We start from the raw sequence: 15945 nt of genomic DNA, 5'->3' as shown, positions 1-15945 counted from the left end.
CAAAAGAATAAACCGATGCGTGTCCAAAAAGTTTGGGCTGAAAATTTTGACTAGGAAAAAAAAAAGTTGGAAGTGGATCTCCTTTGGTTAAATGTTTGAAGAAGTCTGCATTAGAGGGCAGAAAAAAAAATGAATGGAGAAGAAGAAGCAGATACGCCGATCAGCCATAACATTAAAATCACCGGCCTAATATTGTGTAGGTCCGACGTGTGCCACCAAAACAGCTCTGACCCGCCGAGGCATGGACTCCACAAGACCTCTGAAGGTGTGCTGTGGTATCTAACACCAAGACGTTAGCAGCAGATCCTTTAAGTCCGGTAAGCTGCGACGTGGGGTCTTCACGGATCGGACTTGTTTGTTCAGCACACCCCACAGATGCTCGATCAGATTGAGATCTGTGGAATTTGGAGGTCAAGTCAACACCTTTATCATGTTCCTCAAACCATTCCTGAACAATTAGGGACTAACTGCCGTTAGGGAATACCGTTGCCATGAAGGGGTGCAACAACGTTTAGATGGTTGGTACACGTCAAAGTAATTTTTGCTACTGTAGCTCTTCCTCTTCTGTGGGATCAGAGCAGATGTTCTGGATGATCGGTGTATGAGGTATTAAAGCTGACCAGTTCACATCCAACAATCCCCGACCAATCGGTGTTTACCTGAAAACAGTTTGATGAACAGCGTTGTAGACACACTGTTCAAATTTTGCCCCACTTACCCCTCTGCATCTCAGCTTAAACACTTCTAGTTAGAAGTATAAACCAGTCCATTTGCTATAAACACTCTTGAGCTAGGTAATCGTATTAAAAGATGGACAATATTTTTTTTAAGTAAAGTTTGCCTGCATAGATAAATACAAGAGGGAAGCAATAAGGTATTTGAAGTGACACAGAGTCACTGAAAGGCTTCGGTTTCAGCAATTAAGACACCAAAAATATTACTTCCTGACGCATATTTGAAAACATCTGAGTAGCTCCCGGTTTTCATTCCTGTGATGTGGGTTACTTAACGAGCCTCCGTTATTTATTTTTAAATGAGTGAAATACGCTTGAAAGCATGCTTCTCTCTGACTCTCTGTAGCTCTTTGTGTATGTCTCTCTCTTTTTGGGCACTCGCTCGTTCTTTTTTTTTTTCCGTCTCGTGTTAACATAATTATACAGTTATTTATATGTCCACATCCTGTGAACGTATTGCAAGCTCTAGCAGATAAGCTAAGATCACATTCTGTGTTCTTTAGGTGTTACTGTGTTAATTGTGTTCCAGGCCGGAGAGAGTGCAGGTCCGAATGAGTGCACATGCAGCTCCAGAGCTTTCTTACTTATTTACTGAGGTTAATATTCATCCTCCTGTTAGTTTTGTGATTATGGATTGAATAAAAGGTTTGAGGAAACTATAACATATAATAAACATACCTTAAACAGATCACTTACCCTTTTTTCTGTCACCTCTAGTTCATCTCTAGTTGTTTAATCGTCTATTTGTGAATTACACACGAGCTTCTGCTGACAAGGTGGACAAATCAGTAGCTTAGGTGTTTAAGACAAGGACATTTTGTGCTTGAGCAAGTAGGTTTAACAATCATCCATCCATTTTCTGTACCGCATATCCTGCACGGGGTTGCGGGCAGCCTAGAGCCTATCCTAGGGGACTCGGGGGACAAGGCGGGGGTGCCAACCAATCACAGGGCACAGTTGCCTACTATGGATAATTTAGAGATGCCAGTATGAGTACGACGCATGTCTATGGACTCGGGGAGGAAACCCGTTAAGTGCAGGAAGAACATGCAAACTCAATACACATAGGGCAGAGGCGGGAATCGAATCCCCAAACATGTTAATCAGTAAGCCACCCTGCCCTCTGGTTTAAGAACCGGAGAAAGAAAACAAACTACTCCTTATTGTCTTTAGCAAAGTGAATGATTTTTCACTTGGTAACTATAGGACAGATTACACGCTCCAAATCCCACCACCCGCTGCACTACACACAGCTGAGATGCAATCTATTCTGATTTTTTTTAACAACTATCCCATGAAACATCTTTGCTTGTAGCTCTCTCTCAGCAAAAAGTAAAGCCAAGTTGCACTTTTTACATCCAAATTTTAAACGTAATAAAACAAGTTTTGTGCACACAATATGACCGATCAGTCCCACAATCCAACCCTTCATGACATTGATTCTCAAGCACTAAATGCTTTGGTAGCTCTGATTGACAGCTTAGAAATGGAAGCCATCCTTCCCACCCTGTGAATGATCGTGCCGTAAAGTCCTCCTGGGAAGTTCGTATTTACGAGTTGGGAAGTCGGGTGGGAATTACGACATCAGGTGTATTCAGGTCACATTGGTTGCAGCAAGATGGTGGTGTACCTTCGCTTAATTAACTACCAAAAAATACAGCAAGGTTTCTAACTATACTTCTAGAAATTGAAGAACAAAGAATGCACGTCAGGTGTGTTTTGCTTTTTTAAAAAAAATGTTTTAAATCCATTTATGAAGCCACTGTAAACTTTATCGTTACATATTATATCGAATTGTACCGTGCTGTCGTATTTTGCATAGCTTTCAACAAATTTACCGTCAACTACAGACGTCGCATCCACTGATTCCACCGTGTTTTCTTACTGACATGCCCACAGCTCTGAAACTCTGGGCTCAAAGGCAATCCTGAGTTTCCCCCTCTAATAATTACGATTTTGTGGTGACGTTCGTGTGCGTTCAACTCCTAAATACGATCTTTCCGACATGACTTGGTCTCCCAGTTCTTCAGGATTAAAACTCACAAATCTCTCATAAAAATAAAGTAAAGTCTTAGACTTCTGCGTGACGGAGAAACAGTATTTCACTGGGTTGATTTATAACTCCGAAGGTAATGACCATTGCCTTAAATGACTCCTTGTCACTACAAATGAATCCCGGAACTGCCGTTGCTTCAGCTCGAGTCGTTTTGCTTTGTTATAATGTGCTTTTTCGAGACTTTCCCCTCATTTAAATTCTATTGAGCCTGTGGCAGTCTGCACCGTTTTATTCTTTGCTCTCTCTTTTTTTTGCTCTTTGAAGCTATAGAACATGAAGTAATAATATCTCAGCTTTAGTACTTTAATTTTTAAAAAATTTTTTGTATTTGCAATACAGCAGCAGTTTTCATTTGAAAACAGTTTCCATTTGAAACTCTTTGTCTTGCTTGTTGTAATCTCTCTGCACCGTTTTTGTGCTCGTTTCTGTTGACATCTTGATGTCCTTGTCACCTCATTGCAGCTTTATTCTACCTCACTCTGAAACCACTTAAAGGCTGAAGAAAGTGCTTAGTCATAAACCAGAAAATTATTTTAACTCCACTTGAGGAAGTGCATGCTATAAGTCTATAAAAACGGTACTGATTAGTGATGTGTGGAACCGATTTGGATTGCAAAAAAACAAAACAAAAAAAGCAGACACCCGCTGTTGCCGAGGAACGCTTTGCTGCGTTCAAAATCCTTAGCGTTGGGGTTTGAAGTGGTGATTATCTAACGGAAAGCTCTGGAGACAGTTATGGGAGATTTATCTCCTTCACAACGCAGATGTATTTGCTCTAGAATAATGTGCATGCTTCTAACATGCCATGTCCACACACTTTTTGTAGTTAGCCTTGTGCTAGGCTAGCCTAAAGACCTAGATTTGGCATTTATTTGTCTGACGAAACAAACTGATCTGCCAATCAAATGAGAAAAATTTAAGCTTGAAATTAGTATAAATGTTTATACTATTAATACTATAGAAATTTGACTGTATTCAAGATATTTTAACTTGGTATCCCCAAGGTTCCTGGATGGTGTACTATTTCCGGTAGATTTTCCAGTATAAGTGAGGATCCATGGACGCTTTTTCAGCTCATGTTGCCCATAACTTAAGGGAGCGCAAGGGAGGAGGAGTTTTGGGACGGTTTGATTCACCGAATTGACCCTGCAAACATGGTGGACGAGTGTAACGTCGGTGACAGGAAAATTGCGACTGACATTGGAACATTTGACTGACAGGTGTTTCTTGTTACCCAGGTGTGTCCTGTTAGATTGATTTGTTTAAGCAATAAATATCTTTGAACATCTACTCTTGGTTTTAACCTTCAGTTTCACCTGAGAAGACTGCATTTGTTGTTAAAAAGGATAAACCAACATGAAGATCAGAGAGCTGTCTACGGGAGAAAAGCAAGCCATTTTGAAGCTGAGAAAAGAGGGAAAATCAATCTGAGGCATTGCATAAGCATTGGGCATAGCTAATATAACAATTTGGAATGGCCTGAAAAATGTCCTCTTTTCCTACACACTCAAAAGTATGTACTTTTTTTCTTCACAAAAAGAGTACATACTTTTAGTGCATCGTTTATGTAGGCGAATTGGGCACAAGTTCATAGTCACATTCACAGTCACCATTACTGATTGCGCACACCTGGACTCAATCACCTCTATACACAGTAAAAGCACCCTCACTACACCAGCACTTCGCAAAGTATTTGTTCAGCTCTGACTTTTCATCTGACATATCAAGCCTTTGAGCCTTTGCTATTTCTGGTTTCAACCCTGCTGTGTTTCATAATTTCTTGATTTTTTGACCTGTTCTTGGAAACTGTTTGCACATCACATGACCTATTGCCTGTTCTGTATTTTTGGATATTTGCCTCGTGTTTTGGATTTGTTTGCTATTGCCAGTTACTTTTAATAAAAGCACTCTCTGCAATTGTCGAAGTCTCTGCCACCTGACATTCGAGTTGTCTGTGTATACCGTGTATCCGTTCTTGCATCCGACCGGGAGTCTCATTATCTCAAGAGTGAGTGGTGGAATATTTGTTGGATTTATTTGGCATTATCATTGTAACCAGCCGATGAACTGATTTTAGATTTTAGAATTGATCCAAACAGGGTCAAGGTCACAGCAAGGTCAAATGTTTGACCTTTCTACTTGAATCTATTTAAATGGTATGTGGTGCATATAAATTGGTAACAAGAAGACTAGATTAGACTTGTTGGTAGAAAAATTGACACCATTGCTGCTGAGTTCTACTTGTTTTGATATATTATTTTTTTTTTTAAATTATGAAAAAAATTGAAGAATGATTAAAGATATATTTTTGTCCTTATTTGAGTGGCAAAAAATGTTGAATTATTGTGTGTAATGTTTATGTTGTATGACCATTTTGCTCATTTTTATGAATAACAATAATCACTGATGTTAATTTAATTAATGACGTAATGACATTTGTTTTTCTCTGCAACGATGTATTTATTTAATTTTTTTTGGAAATCTAAAATGTGCTCTTCTTGGCTGACACGTGTAGGCGGATGATTTAAAACCTAAGCTAATGTTAGACATAATAATATGACAAAAATCTATGCAAGGACTCTATGCCTAGTACTCTATAGATGAAAGTGTATCGAACGTGAGACGTGTCAGACACAAACAAGTAGAAAAATGCATTGCGTAAGAAGTGTCTTAGTCTGAATTGGCCCTGAGTCAAAATCCATTTTTTATTTAAAGCTCCACTGAAGGACGAAAAGCATTTATGAAGCCTGGCGGACTTTCAGAATAGTTTGTTTTCTCTTCAGCGAGTCTTTTATGTGAATGCTGTTATTTTTATGACCGGGAATGAGCGTTATTCAAATCATTATTTGTTATTGTGGGTACATTTTACCTCTTGTGCCGTGTTTGGTAAATGTTACAGATCTGTGAAGCTAGCCGCAGTGCTTCGATGTGATATTCCTGCTGACTTTCCGCAGGTTTGGGCCAGCAGCTTCCTGCCTAATGAACCTGCTCTGGCTGAACGCTGTCAGAGGGAATATAAACAGAAGCACGGAGAGCCCATGCTGCTGCAGTACGCTCGCATGGAGGCCCAGGCACAGGTAACACAACAGATAGACATGGAAATTAATACAGTAATATGATCACACATTTGGTCTCAGTCGCTCGATTCTAGACAAATCCTAGAGGAATATGAAGAGGATGTGATGTACAGGGCTGCAAAAATATGTAGCGAAATGATGGATAATAGTGTTCAGTTGCATACTGCTATAATGAAATCTGCATAATGCATTCATTGTTTGTAATAGATATAGTTCAGAAAAGAAAAGGAAAAAAAACCTAAACATTGCTTGTATTAACAAAACATTTTAGTTTCACTGTTTCAGCTTTCTGTATAAAGCAATCTGGTCCTAAATATATTATATTCCACTCATAAACAATAAACACTGCTATATTAACAAACAACATTTATGTGTTATAGTATACTCATCCAGATCACTCTAGCATCTCTTATTAGCTTGTATTAATTGGCTCCTATGGCTTCAATCATATGTCTTTATTCTTCATCTTGGGGGTATAATGGAAATGTAACATTGTGGAAAAAACTCACCACATTGCCATAATGGCATATCGGATAAGAGTGTGCAGCCATTTCTACCCGGACAAAATAATGAAATCTGAGTAATGCGCTGCTATGTTCCCTTTTAGTATTTCTCAGAGATTTCTTTGAGCAGAAAACATTGTACTTTAGAGCTTTTGTTTGTGCATCAGCTCTTCAGATAATGATCATAGACCACTTTGATCTTCAGTATCATGATAGGGAGGAAAATACTACCATAAGTAAGGAGAATAACTCTTTAGGGCATGCGGTTATAGGAAAACAATCAGTGATGGAGTGGTGTGAGGGTTGTTACCACCCTGAAGTTGATCATGTTGATTGCAATTTTTTATTTGTTACAGAATGACATAATCCATTTATAGTTACGTTTAATGTTGTGGTACATCCCTGAAGTTAGTTCCTGTTATCACTTATATTAGAGTAGCGTTCCCTCATGTTCTCTTGAAGTTATTAAGACAAAAATTTGCAGCTTATTACCGAGAATGAACGACGGCGATCGTTAGCGACTAGATGTGGGCGTGTCCAGCGACCTGACCAAGTTGAAAAAGGTTTAACTTTATGCAAATTTGGAGCGACTTGGTGCAGCGACTACCAACGAGCGTGAAAACATTCAGAGCGCACGTAATCCGTGGTATGCCGTGTTGCGTGCGAGTCCGAATTGTTTCATGGACTCGGGCAGTCCACTGCTTCTCCTTCCTCTAGAATGTTTCATTTTAGTGGCAAGAAAACTGGTTAGTTAACAAAAGTGGAATGCTAGTTTTGCTACCCACTGATAAATATTACTATTGCAACCAGTAGTGGGAACGCCTACTGGCGACTTGCAGCGATATAATCGCTGTGTGTGTGAACGTACCTTTACTCGCACTGGAGACTCCTTCCATAAATTTAAAATACACAACTGCTTACAATAAACTTCACCGGCTGTGGCTCAGGTGGTAGAGCGGGTTGTCCACTAATTGGTGGCACACATGACTCCACATGCCGAAGTGCCCTTGGGCAAGACACTGAACCCCAAGTTGCTCGCGATGGCAAGCTAGCGCCTTGCATGGCAGCTCTGCTACCATTGGTGTGTGTGTGTGCTAAGGTTTAAAAAAATAAGTGCAGACCATATTAATAACTGCTGTTTTTCTTAAATCCTTTCATTATTAGACTTAGATTATATGGACTAGCTGTTACTATAGAAACGATAATGTTTTACAAGGCGAGTGTTAATAACAACCCATGATTTGCATTGTGATCTAATACTGAACAAGCAACACATCTTGTGACGCAGTGTCCGATATATTCTGATCACTCAAGCACATCCTTATACGAGCTGTTGAGTTTATCCGAGACGACTTATTAATGCCGACTCCGATTTATACCCTTAGCCATCATCTGTCATTTTTCTTAACTTCCCCTCTTAACACGTTCTCCGCAGCAGTCTGCAGGGGATCAGGAGGCATTAGCATGTATAGCTGAGCTGCTGATGTGCGGGTAATGCCTCTGATACTCTCATCTGGTGCTTGATCATAGTAATGCACTTGTGTTTGTGCTGAGTGGTTGCAGGAGCAGCGGAAAGAAGCTTGATTCTGCCTTTCTCGCTGCTTTGCGCAATATGTTGCTCAAGCATGGGAATTTTAAAAAAGAACAAACCGTGATTTGCATAATGGTGGAGAAATTACTCACAGCTAAGTTAAATTGCTCGGAAAAGTTGGGGGAGGGGGTACGGGGCAGACGTACTTCATCGGGATGCAAAAAGGCAGGTTGGATTATGAAGTGTGTCGCTACATAATGTCAGTAGAAAGACATGCAAATTAGAGGTTTGTGTGGTGTTTGTGAAATGAGAATATTACAGCCTCAACACAACAGCAGGACATGTTGTGGCTAGAGATGGGTCTATGTGCGTAAGTTTTCCCCAGAGTGCAGTTTTTCACATGGGTGAAATTACGGGTGTGTTCTTATTAGTGCAGAGTAAGGAATAACACATTATTATTTGCATATTTAATATGGTCTGAAGTGCGTTTTTTTCCTGCTTATAGCACAATTTGCCAAACGATTACAACTTTTAATTTATTAACGAATGACACAGCACTTTTGAACATGTTAATGTTATTAAAACAGGTTAGTTCGTGTTATGACTTACGTAATAACATTATTATAACATTATAATGTAATTTATTCGGCAGCCTAACTTTTTTTCTCTCTCTTGAAATGAATAAGCAAGCAAACAAACAAGCAAACAACAACAACAAAAAAAGCAGTTTGTCATGTGACTGAGAAACCGGAAAAACAAAAATCCCCCTGTCCTGAAGACTCTCCCGTGTCGGGGAAACTTACCGGTTGTAACAAAGCACTGACATTAGAGACTCCTTCCGTAAATGTTAATTAAATGTCCATTAATAGAAACAGCACTATATTAACAATTATATGTTGTTGTTTTTTTCAACAAAAACACTTTATAAATTTGTATATAATGAGCCATAGATTAAGAGAGCATCCACCATTCAAGTTTGTGTGTTACTATAGAAACAATACTAGTGCATTAATATTAACATGTCATTTATGTTAAAGACAGACCTATTATCAGAGCTGCTGTTATAGAAAATGAATGAACAAACGTTCTGATTTGAGAATGCTCTGGAATAAGCAGTTATATTATTTCCTAGTTCCATGACGGTTATGAAACTTTTGAAAAAACTAGCCTTTGTTTAAAACTGGCTTCAGAAATAACATGGTTATTTGTGGACAAGGTCCAAATAACAACTGTGAAAGATTTTAATAACTTACTTTAAAACCATTGACAGGCGACGTGAATAACGTTGATTATCTCATTACAATGGCACCTGTTCAAAGTTGATGTGCTGAAAGCAGGACAAATGGGCAAGTGTAAGGATCTGAGTGACTTTGATAAGGGTCAAATTGTGATGGCTAGACGACTGGGTCAAAACAGCAGGTCTTGTTGGGTGTTCCTGGTAAGCAGTGGTTAGTACCTACCAAAAGTGGTCCAAGGAAGGACAACCACTGAACTGGCGACAAGGTCATGGGCGGCCAAGGCTCGTTGATGCGTGTGGAGAGCGAAAGCTAACCTGTCTGGTCCGATCCCACAGTAGAGCTGCTGTTGCACAAATTCTGAAAAAGTTAATGCTGGCTGTGATAGAAAGGTGTCAGAATTGAGAATTCAATAGCACTGTGATTGAAATGAAATAGTTAGACAGCCTGTCTGATGGGAAAAAAAAGAAAAAATCTATAAGCAGTCCCTAATTCCATGTCAAATGGCATACTCATGAAGTACATATGAGATCGCTCACAAAAAACCATTATGGAACGTTCCGTCACGTATTAGAAGACCGAGCGCGTTATATCACGCTGTTCTATAATATCATGTTGATGAAGCCAATACTGTGCAAATAATTAACCAAGAACATGTCTGCTTGTCTAATCTAATTTGTGTTGCTCTAGATCACCCTAGTCTGTAATTAGAGCTTTCCTTGAACATGAATATTGAGCTTTCCTTGCCACTTTTATGCTTCATTGATCATTTTACGCCGTTTACATTTCAATTCCAAATTTTGTTTCTAGAGGATGTCATTTCTTATTTAAAACCTCAAATGTTCAAGTCGTAGTAAAAGTACTAAGCAATCTGCAATCCAATATTATACTTCTATACTTTGAACAACTGTATGTGGTATAAAGTAAAATTACTGGTCTCATTCCATTGTACTATTATCATAAAATATTGACTCTGCTCTGAGAAGTACTTTATATCTTAATAATAAGCTGTCCAGAACAGGACGGATGTGTTTAATTTGACTTTTATGTTTGGCTTTGTTTTTGGACGAGAGGTATGATTTGGTACCGGAGGGATTGAGAACAATGGAGGTAACTCATCTTGCGCGCTCCTCAATGGCTTCCCCCGATCCAGGAGTTCCCATTATCACTGAGCCGCTATGGCCGACTGGGGCTCCATTTAATCTCTCATGTGTGGGCAGCAGGGGGTCAGGAAAAATCTGCTGACCAGATGGAAGTGCCACACTACCCCTCTGTCGATTCTTCTATGCCTTACCTAGAAACACTTCTCCTTTTATTTCCGTGTCTGTAATAATGGGCTAGATTTGATATATGTGACTAATCAAGTACTTGTTATTAAAATTGTACTTGTAATTTAGAAAATTTATTTCATTTGGCCTGCTGGAAAGTAAAAAAAAAAAAAAGGCCTATAGTTTTTTGTTTTTTTTTAATTAAAATGTGAATCCATGAAATGTGGCTGTTGATGCTCTAGCCCAGGGGTGTCCAATCTTATCCGCAAAGGGCCGGTGTGAGTGCAGGTTTTCATTCCAACTAAGCAATAGCCACACCTGATTCCACCTGTTTAATTAGTTGAATTTGGCTTTCAATAGACTCAGGTGTGGATTCTGCTTGGTTGGAATGAAAACCTGCACCCACACCGGCACTTACCGGATAAGACTTTACACCACCTGATCTAGCCCATACTGATAGCTCTTTTCCTGTGGCTTAATTGCAAATGCTGTTCTTTTGGGCACTATCTAAGTTCTACAACAGAATTGTCATATCATATATATGATTCACATAACAGATGTTGATATATAGTCCACAAGACACTATAATAACTGAATACTTGGTCATAACGATATTTGGACTGTCCAACTAGACTTTCGTGCATTTTGGATAAATGTTTTGGCGATATTGCCGGTGGTTATAAAGTTTTTGCAGCCCTCCATTGTGGAAGTCAGACCACTATATTGTACATTTATTTCCCAGATATCGGGCTAAGATTAAACAGGAGAATCCAGTTGTTAGGCAGATACACCTGTGGGCTGAACAAAGCAAAGAACAACTGAGAGATTGCTTTGACCAAATGGACTGGCAATTGTTTTTAAATGTATGTGACATGTATGTTCATGATATTACAGACACTATTTAAATTTTGATGAGAGCAATTGTGTTCAAACCAAAACAGTACGTACATACCGAAATAATAAGAAGTGGCTAACTAAAGATCTTAAAATATGCCTTAACGGGAAAAGCGTGGGGGAGGGGGTTAAAAGTGCTAAACTTGACTATAAGAATAAATTTGAAAGTAAATTTTTTTAAAGGTAATGCATAGCAGGCATGGGAGGGTCTGAATGTTATGATGGGAAGACAGGGGAAGAAAACTGACCCCCCTCTTTCACATAATGCATCTTTTGCAGATGATTTAAATGTATTTTTTAGTAGGTTTGATACTAGTGAAGGTATATCTGAATCTAATAGGGTTTGCTCTGAAATTCCTTTAAATGAGAATATTACCCTGGAAAATATGAGATTGCATGTTGTTTGTTTCGTACTAAGCCTAATAAGACACCTGGACCTGATGGGCTGAATTGGCGTGTACTGAAAGACTGTATTTACAAATTGACTGGGGTTTTTACCCATCTACTCCAGCTTTTTTTTTTTTAATGCATTTTTTATCACCGCTACTTTTTTTCTTTGTATATTAATGAGTTTACAATTATAAACAAGGTGTTTAGACTTTTTAAATGTGCGGATGATAGGGCTCTGGTGGGGCTTTTGCAAGCAGGAGAAACAGGTAGGACTCACACATAAAAGCCCTTTTTGAGTCGTGTCAGCTGCGTGCATTGTGATAAATGTAGATAAAACAAAAGAATTGGTAATTACTATAGATAAGCGGAATAATTTGGAGTTGGAACCTGTAATACTTGGTGGGAATCCAATTGAATTTGTTTGTTATTTTAAGTATTTGGGGACACACGTAGATGTTCAACTTTGTTTTATGGAGAATACTGACAGCATTTACAAAAAGCTCAACAAAGGCTGTATTTGATCACGAGGTTCAATCACTTTGGTGTGAATAAGAACATAAGTGAAATAGTCTATAAAAATGTTGTTGAAAGTATTTAAACTTTTAACATGACCTCGTGGTATGGAACTTTGAGCGTTAAAAACAGGGTCAAGCTGTCCAAGATTGTAAATGAAGCCAGTAAGATAATCTGCATGACACAGAGACATCTGAATAATCTATACACATGTAAAGTCAAGCAAAAGGCTTTAGTGATAGTAGATAGATGTGTCTCACCCTCTTCATGGTGAGTTTCACCTGTTGCCATCAGGGAGGCCTTATAGGCAACCACGTGCAATGAAGAATGTTTAACAGTTATCTTTTGTGCCTAATGCTGTTCAGATTTTAAATGCAAGTGATTGGTGACTTCTGTCTTGTCTTGTATGTTTTTATGCATATTTATGTATTGTTTGTGATGTATTGTACAGTGAAGCCAGAGACAATTTTCCACAACGTGGATAATAAAGTAAACTAACTAATTTACACAAATGAACCAGTTCAAACGTTTGACATACACTTGATTCTTATTACTGTGTGTCGTTACCTGGATGATCCACGACTGTTTTTATGTTTTGTGATAGTTGTTCATGAGCCCCTTGTTTGTCCTGAGCAGTTTAACCCTCCTATTATGTTATGGGTCAATTTGACCAACATTTGAGATTGCTGAAATACTGCTTAATCTCTCTCTTTCTCTTTGAAATTCTTTGACTTTTCCTCATTTAGGTTCACGAACTTGTCTGCAACAAGCCTTAGTAAAGGTTTACTGTTTTAAGCTGTTCTTGGCAGTTTTTTGTGTGCATTTAAACAGTGGAAGTCGTTTTGACCCATAATATTACGGATGTAACAAAACAAGTTCCAGTTCTCGCGTACATTCCTATCTCCTGAATCCTTCCATAAATGTTAAATAAATGTTGCACCACAGAAAACATCACCACATTAACAGTGACACGTTCTTAAAATCTGTTTATTGTGGAACGTTCACTATATTAGACTGTGTGCAGTAATATAAACCTGTGATTTGCCTTGCAGCCAGAACTACTGTCAGTGTTGCTGTTTATATTTATGATTCCTAAGATCTAATTAGAGATTTCATTAGATGGAACATATCAGATGTGTTAATTACACATTTATATTGTAATTTTAACATGCTAGCTGTTTGAATCATCAAAATAATGTATTTTACTATCCAGGATCACTCAAATACATGATGCATTCCTGAAAAACAATCTTTTGGGCGGTTTTCACGGCGTCCCTTCTGCTAATCTCACCATGTGATGGATGCCGTCCATTTTCTCGTGGTGAGTGTGGCTCATTTCCCCGCTTCCTCACTAGTGCCTCTTTCACACTCTCGCTTAGTGATGGCCTTTTGCCCAGGCCACAATCTGGCCTATTTTGGCCCAAGCATGCGCTTTTACACGCCGAGATGATTGGCCCGTCATCCCTTACCATCTGCGCACCTGCAGAGAAATTTTGGATCGCCTCTACCCCTGACCTCTGGAAGAATTTTCCTCTTGTCCAAGTTACAAATCAGATTTTTCAAATTTAGATACTAATTAAATCAACGATGGATTTTGGATGAACTTCATGAATTTTGTGTACTTTTGTAAATTCGTGTTCGTAACTTGATTCTGCTTGATCTCACCCGGAAAAAAACAAGTTAATTCTTTCAGACAGGAGAAACACAGTAATGCTAGCAATATTTGGCTATCTGACAGCTCTGGAATGAGGAGAAGAATACTCTCTCCCTCTCCTCCCCTGTCCTCCCCCCACTCAGGCAAGCCTTGGTTGTGTTTGTTTTCTTTGCCACATCTCTGTTGTGAATGGACGGTCAGATCCCAAACCATTTTTGACAGGGCATGGGGAGTGGTGAAGGCTGAAAGGCACGGTCATGCTGTGCCTCACCACAGCCCATTGTGCCTCCTTCACTCTGGGAAACACAGCGATCTGTCATTCCTCTCGAAAAAAAAAAAAAGCGGACGAAAAACACCGGATGGCTCCAGTTTCGCTCCTTCTTCACCCTCTCTCTCTCTTTTTTTTTTTTTTTTTTTATTATTTTTTTATACCCCTTAGCATTTTTCCGTTTCTGATAATAAACTCAGTGAAATGGCTCCTTAGGCTTTTGCGAATGTTCCAGGTTAAATGTCCACAAATGCACAAATAATTACCAGATGTCTCAATTGAAGGGGAAAAAGCACCCCACCACCCACCCCCCATGCCATTAAAACCTCAGCTGTCTCTCTTTCCTTGTAATGCTTGTCCATCATCGTAGATCAGGTCAGTTAAGCATGCACTGTAGCATCAAGACCGATTTCATCAAGACCGTCCATCTATATACATGAAATGACAGCTTAAAACGGGAGTGCATTAATCTACCACGTGTTATGAGACATCTATTACGTCTGTCATCTGGTATAGTGTATTAAGGATGATTGTTGTGTATTAAGGAGGTAGGATGATTTGTGTAGTGTGTGACAGTCGGTGGAGCAGGTTGTGTTTAAGTTCCGCAGCAGCAGTACGGGTGTAGAGATGGCGAGGTTGGAGACTGTGGCCTTCAGGATTGAAGCCAGTTTTCTTCAATGAGCGAAGCTGAAGTATGCACAACACACCGTTAAGCAATATTTCAGCATTATTCAGACTAAACATTTTCTATTTTACCTGTAACACACGTGTGATTATGACCGACACTAATTTCGTCGTATTTCCCTGTACTAAGAAAAGAAACCGTGTTTACTGGAAAATCACGTATAAGGCCAGTCTAGTGGCAACTTTGCCAGTCAAAATGTTGATGTGAGACCCTCAAAATGAATTGTAATTTTGTTCCTCGACGTGATGAATGTTTGAGTATAACGGCATGTTTGGACGGGCGAGAGTTTGGTTTTATACATTTGGATTTGATTATGAAAAATGGCCGTACCAAAACAAACATGGCGGTACAAGCCTGCAGTTGATTGTACAGCACCAGTCGCCTCCCATGAGTAGCGAAATATTACCGCCTCATGCCTAGTATTTCTGGGATTGAAAAAAAAATTGAAATAAAATTGGTTTAATGGATTAGCTGACCTTGCACTGGTTACAGCTCGTACAGCAGTATCCTCCAGACTTTATTCAAATTCAAATGCTAATTACAAAATGTTTATCATTGTGCCCTGCAATTGCATTTCCTCTGTGTGTGTGTGTGTGTGTGTGTGTGTGTGCACATGCTTAATTTAAACTGCAAAACATACATTTACAATTGCAGTTTCACAAACAGCAACGTAGAATGGCTGGCATTAAATTAAAATGCAAATGCAAAGTCCATTTGTCATTTCATTTTCAATGTCTAAGCCGGTCTGATTTTGGCCTATTAAAAAAAGCAAGGGAAGCAATCCTTACATTTGCAATTGCGCTTTCTCATCCTCACGCTCCAGCTCAGCCAAAAATAAAACACACATGCAACCCTGTCTGCATTTTCACTGCCAACGAGGTACATCTGTCAATCAAACCCGGTTTTAAACCATCTGCAATTTTGCAATCATGGATGTCAATCAAATTTTTTAAAAAAATAAAAGGAAATATGTCTTTTAACTACAATATGTTGTAATTACAGTATTGTGTGATCTAAGTATTGTCTTGTAAACGTTTCCAGAACAATATATAGTAGGAAACATCCAAATTCCACCATGCTGAAGGGATTTTTCCAGGCTGTCACACATAAAGCAGTACCTATATCCAAGTGGACTTT

The 15945-nt window shown here is 39.0% G+C and overlaps 1 protein-coding gene across 2 annotated transcripts in view; it reads left to right on the top strand.

Annotated features, from left to right (window-relative positions):
- Positions 1–15945, top strand: part of galt (galactose-1-phosphate uridylyltransferase) — a 132940-nt gene that overhangs the window by 53218 nt on the left and 63777 nt on the right. For both annotated transcript variants that reach the window (XM_053645987.1, XM_053645986.1), the window contains exon 7: positions 5745–5867. In XM_053645987.1, coding sequence (XP_053501962.1) covers positions 5745–5867 — 123 coding nt within the window. The remainder of the gene's footprint in view (positions 1–5744; positions 5868–15945) is intronic.

This window comes from Ictalurus furcatus, chromosome 16, assembly GCF_023375685.1.
Source record: "Ictalurus furcatus strain D&B chromosome 16, Billie_1.0, whole genome shotgun sequence".
NCBI classification, from domain to species: domain Eukaryota; kingdom Metazoa; phylum Chordata; class Actinopteri; order Siluriformes; family Ictaluridae; genus Ictalurus; species Ictalurus furcatus.
This window is presented reverse-complemented; position numbering and strand designations above follow the sequence as displayed.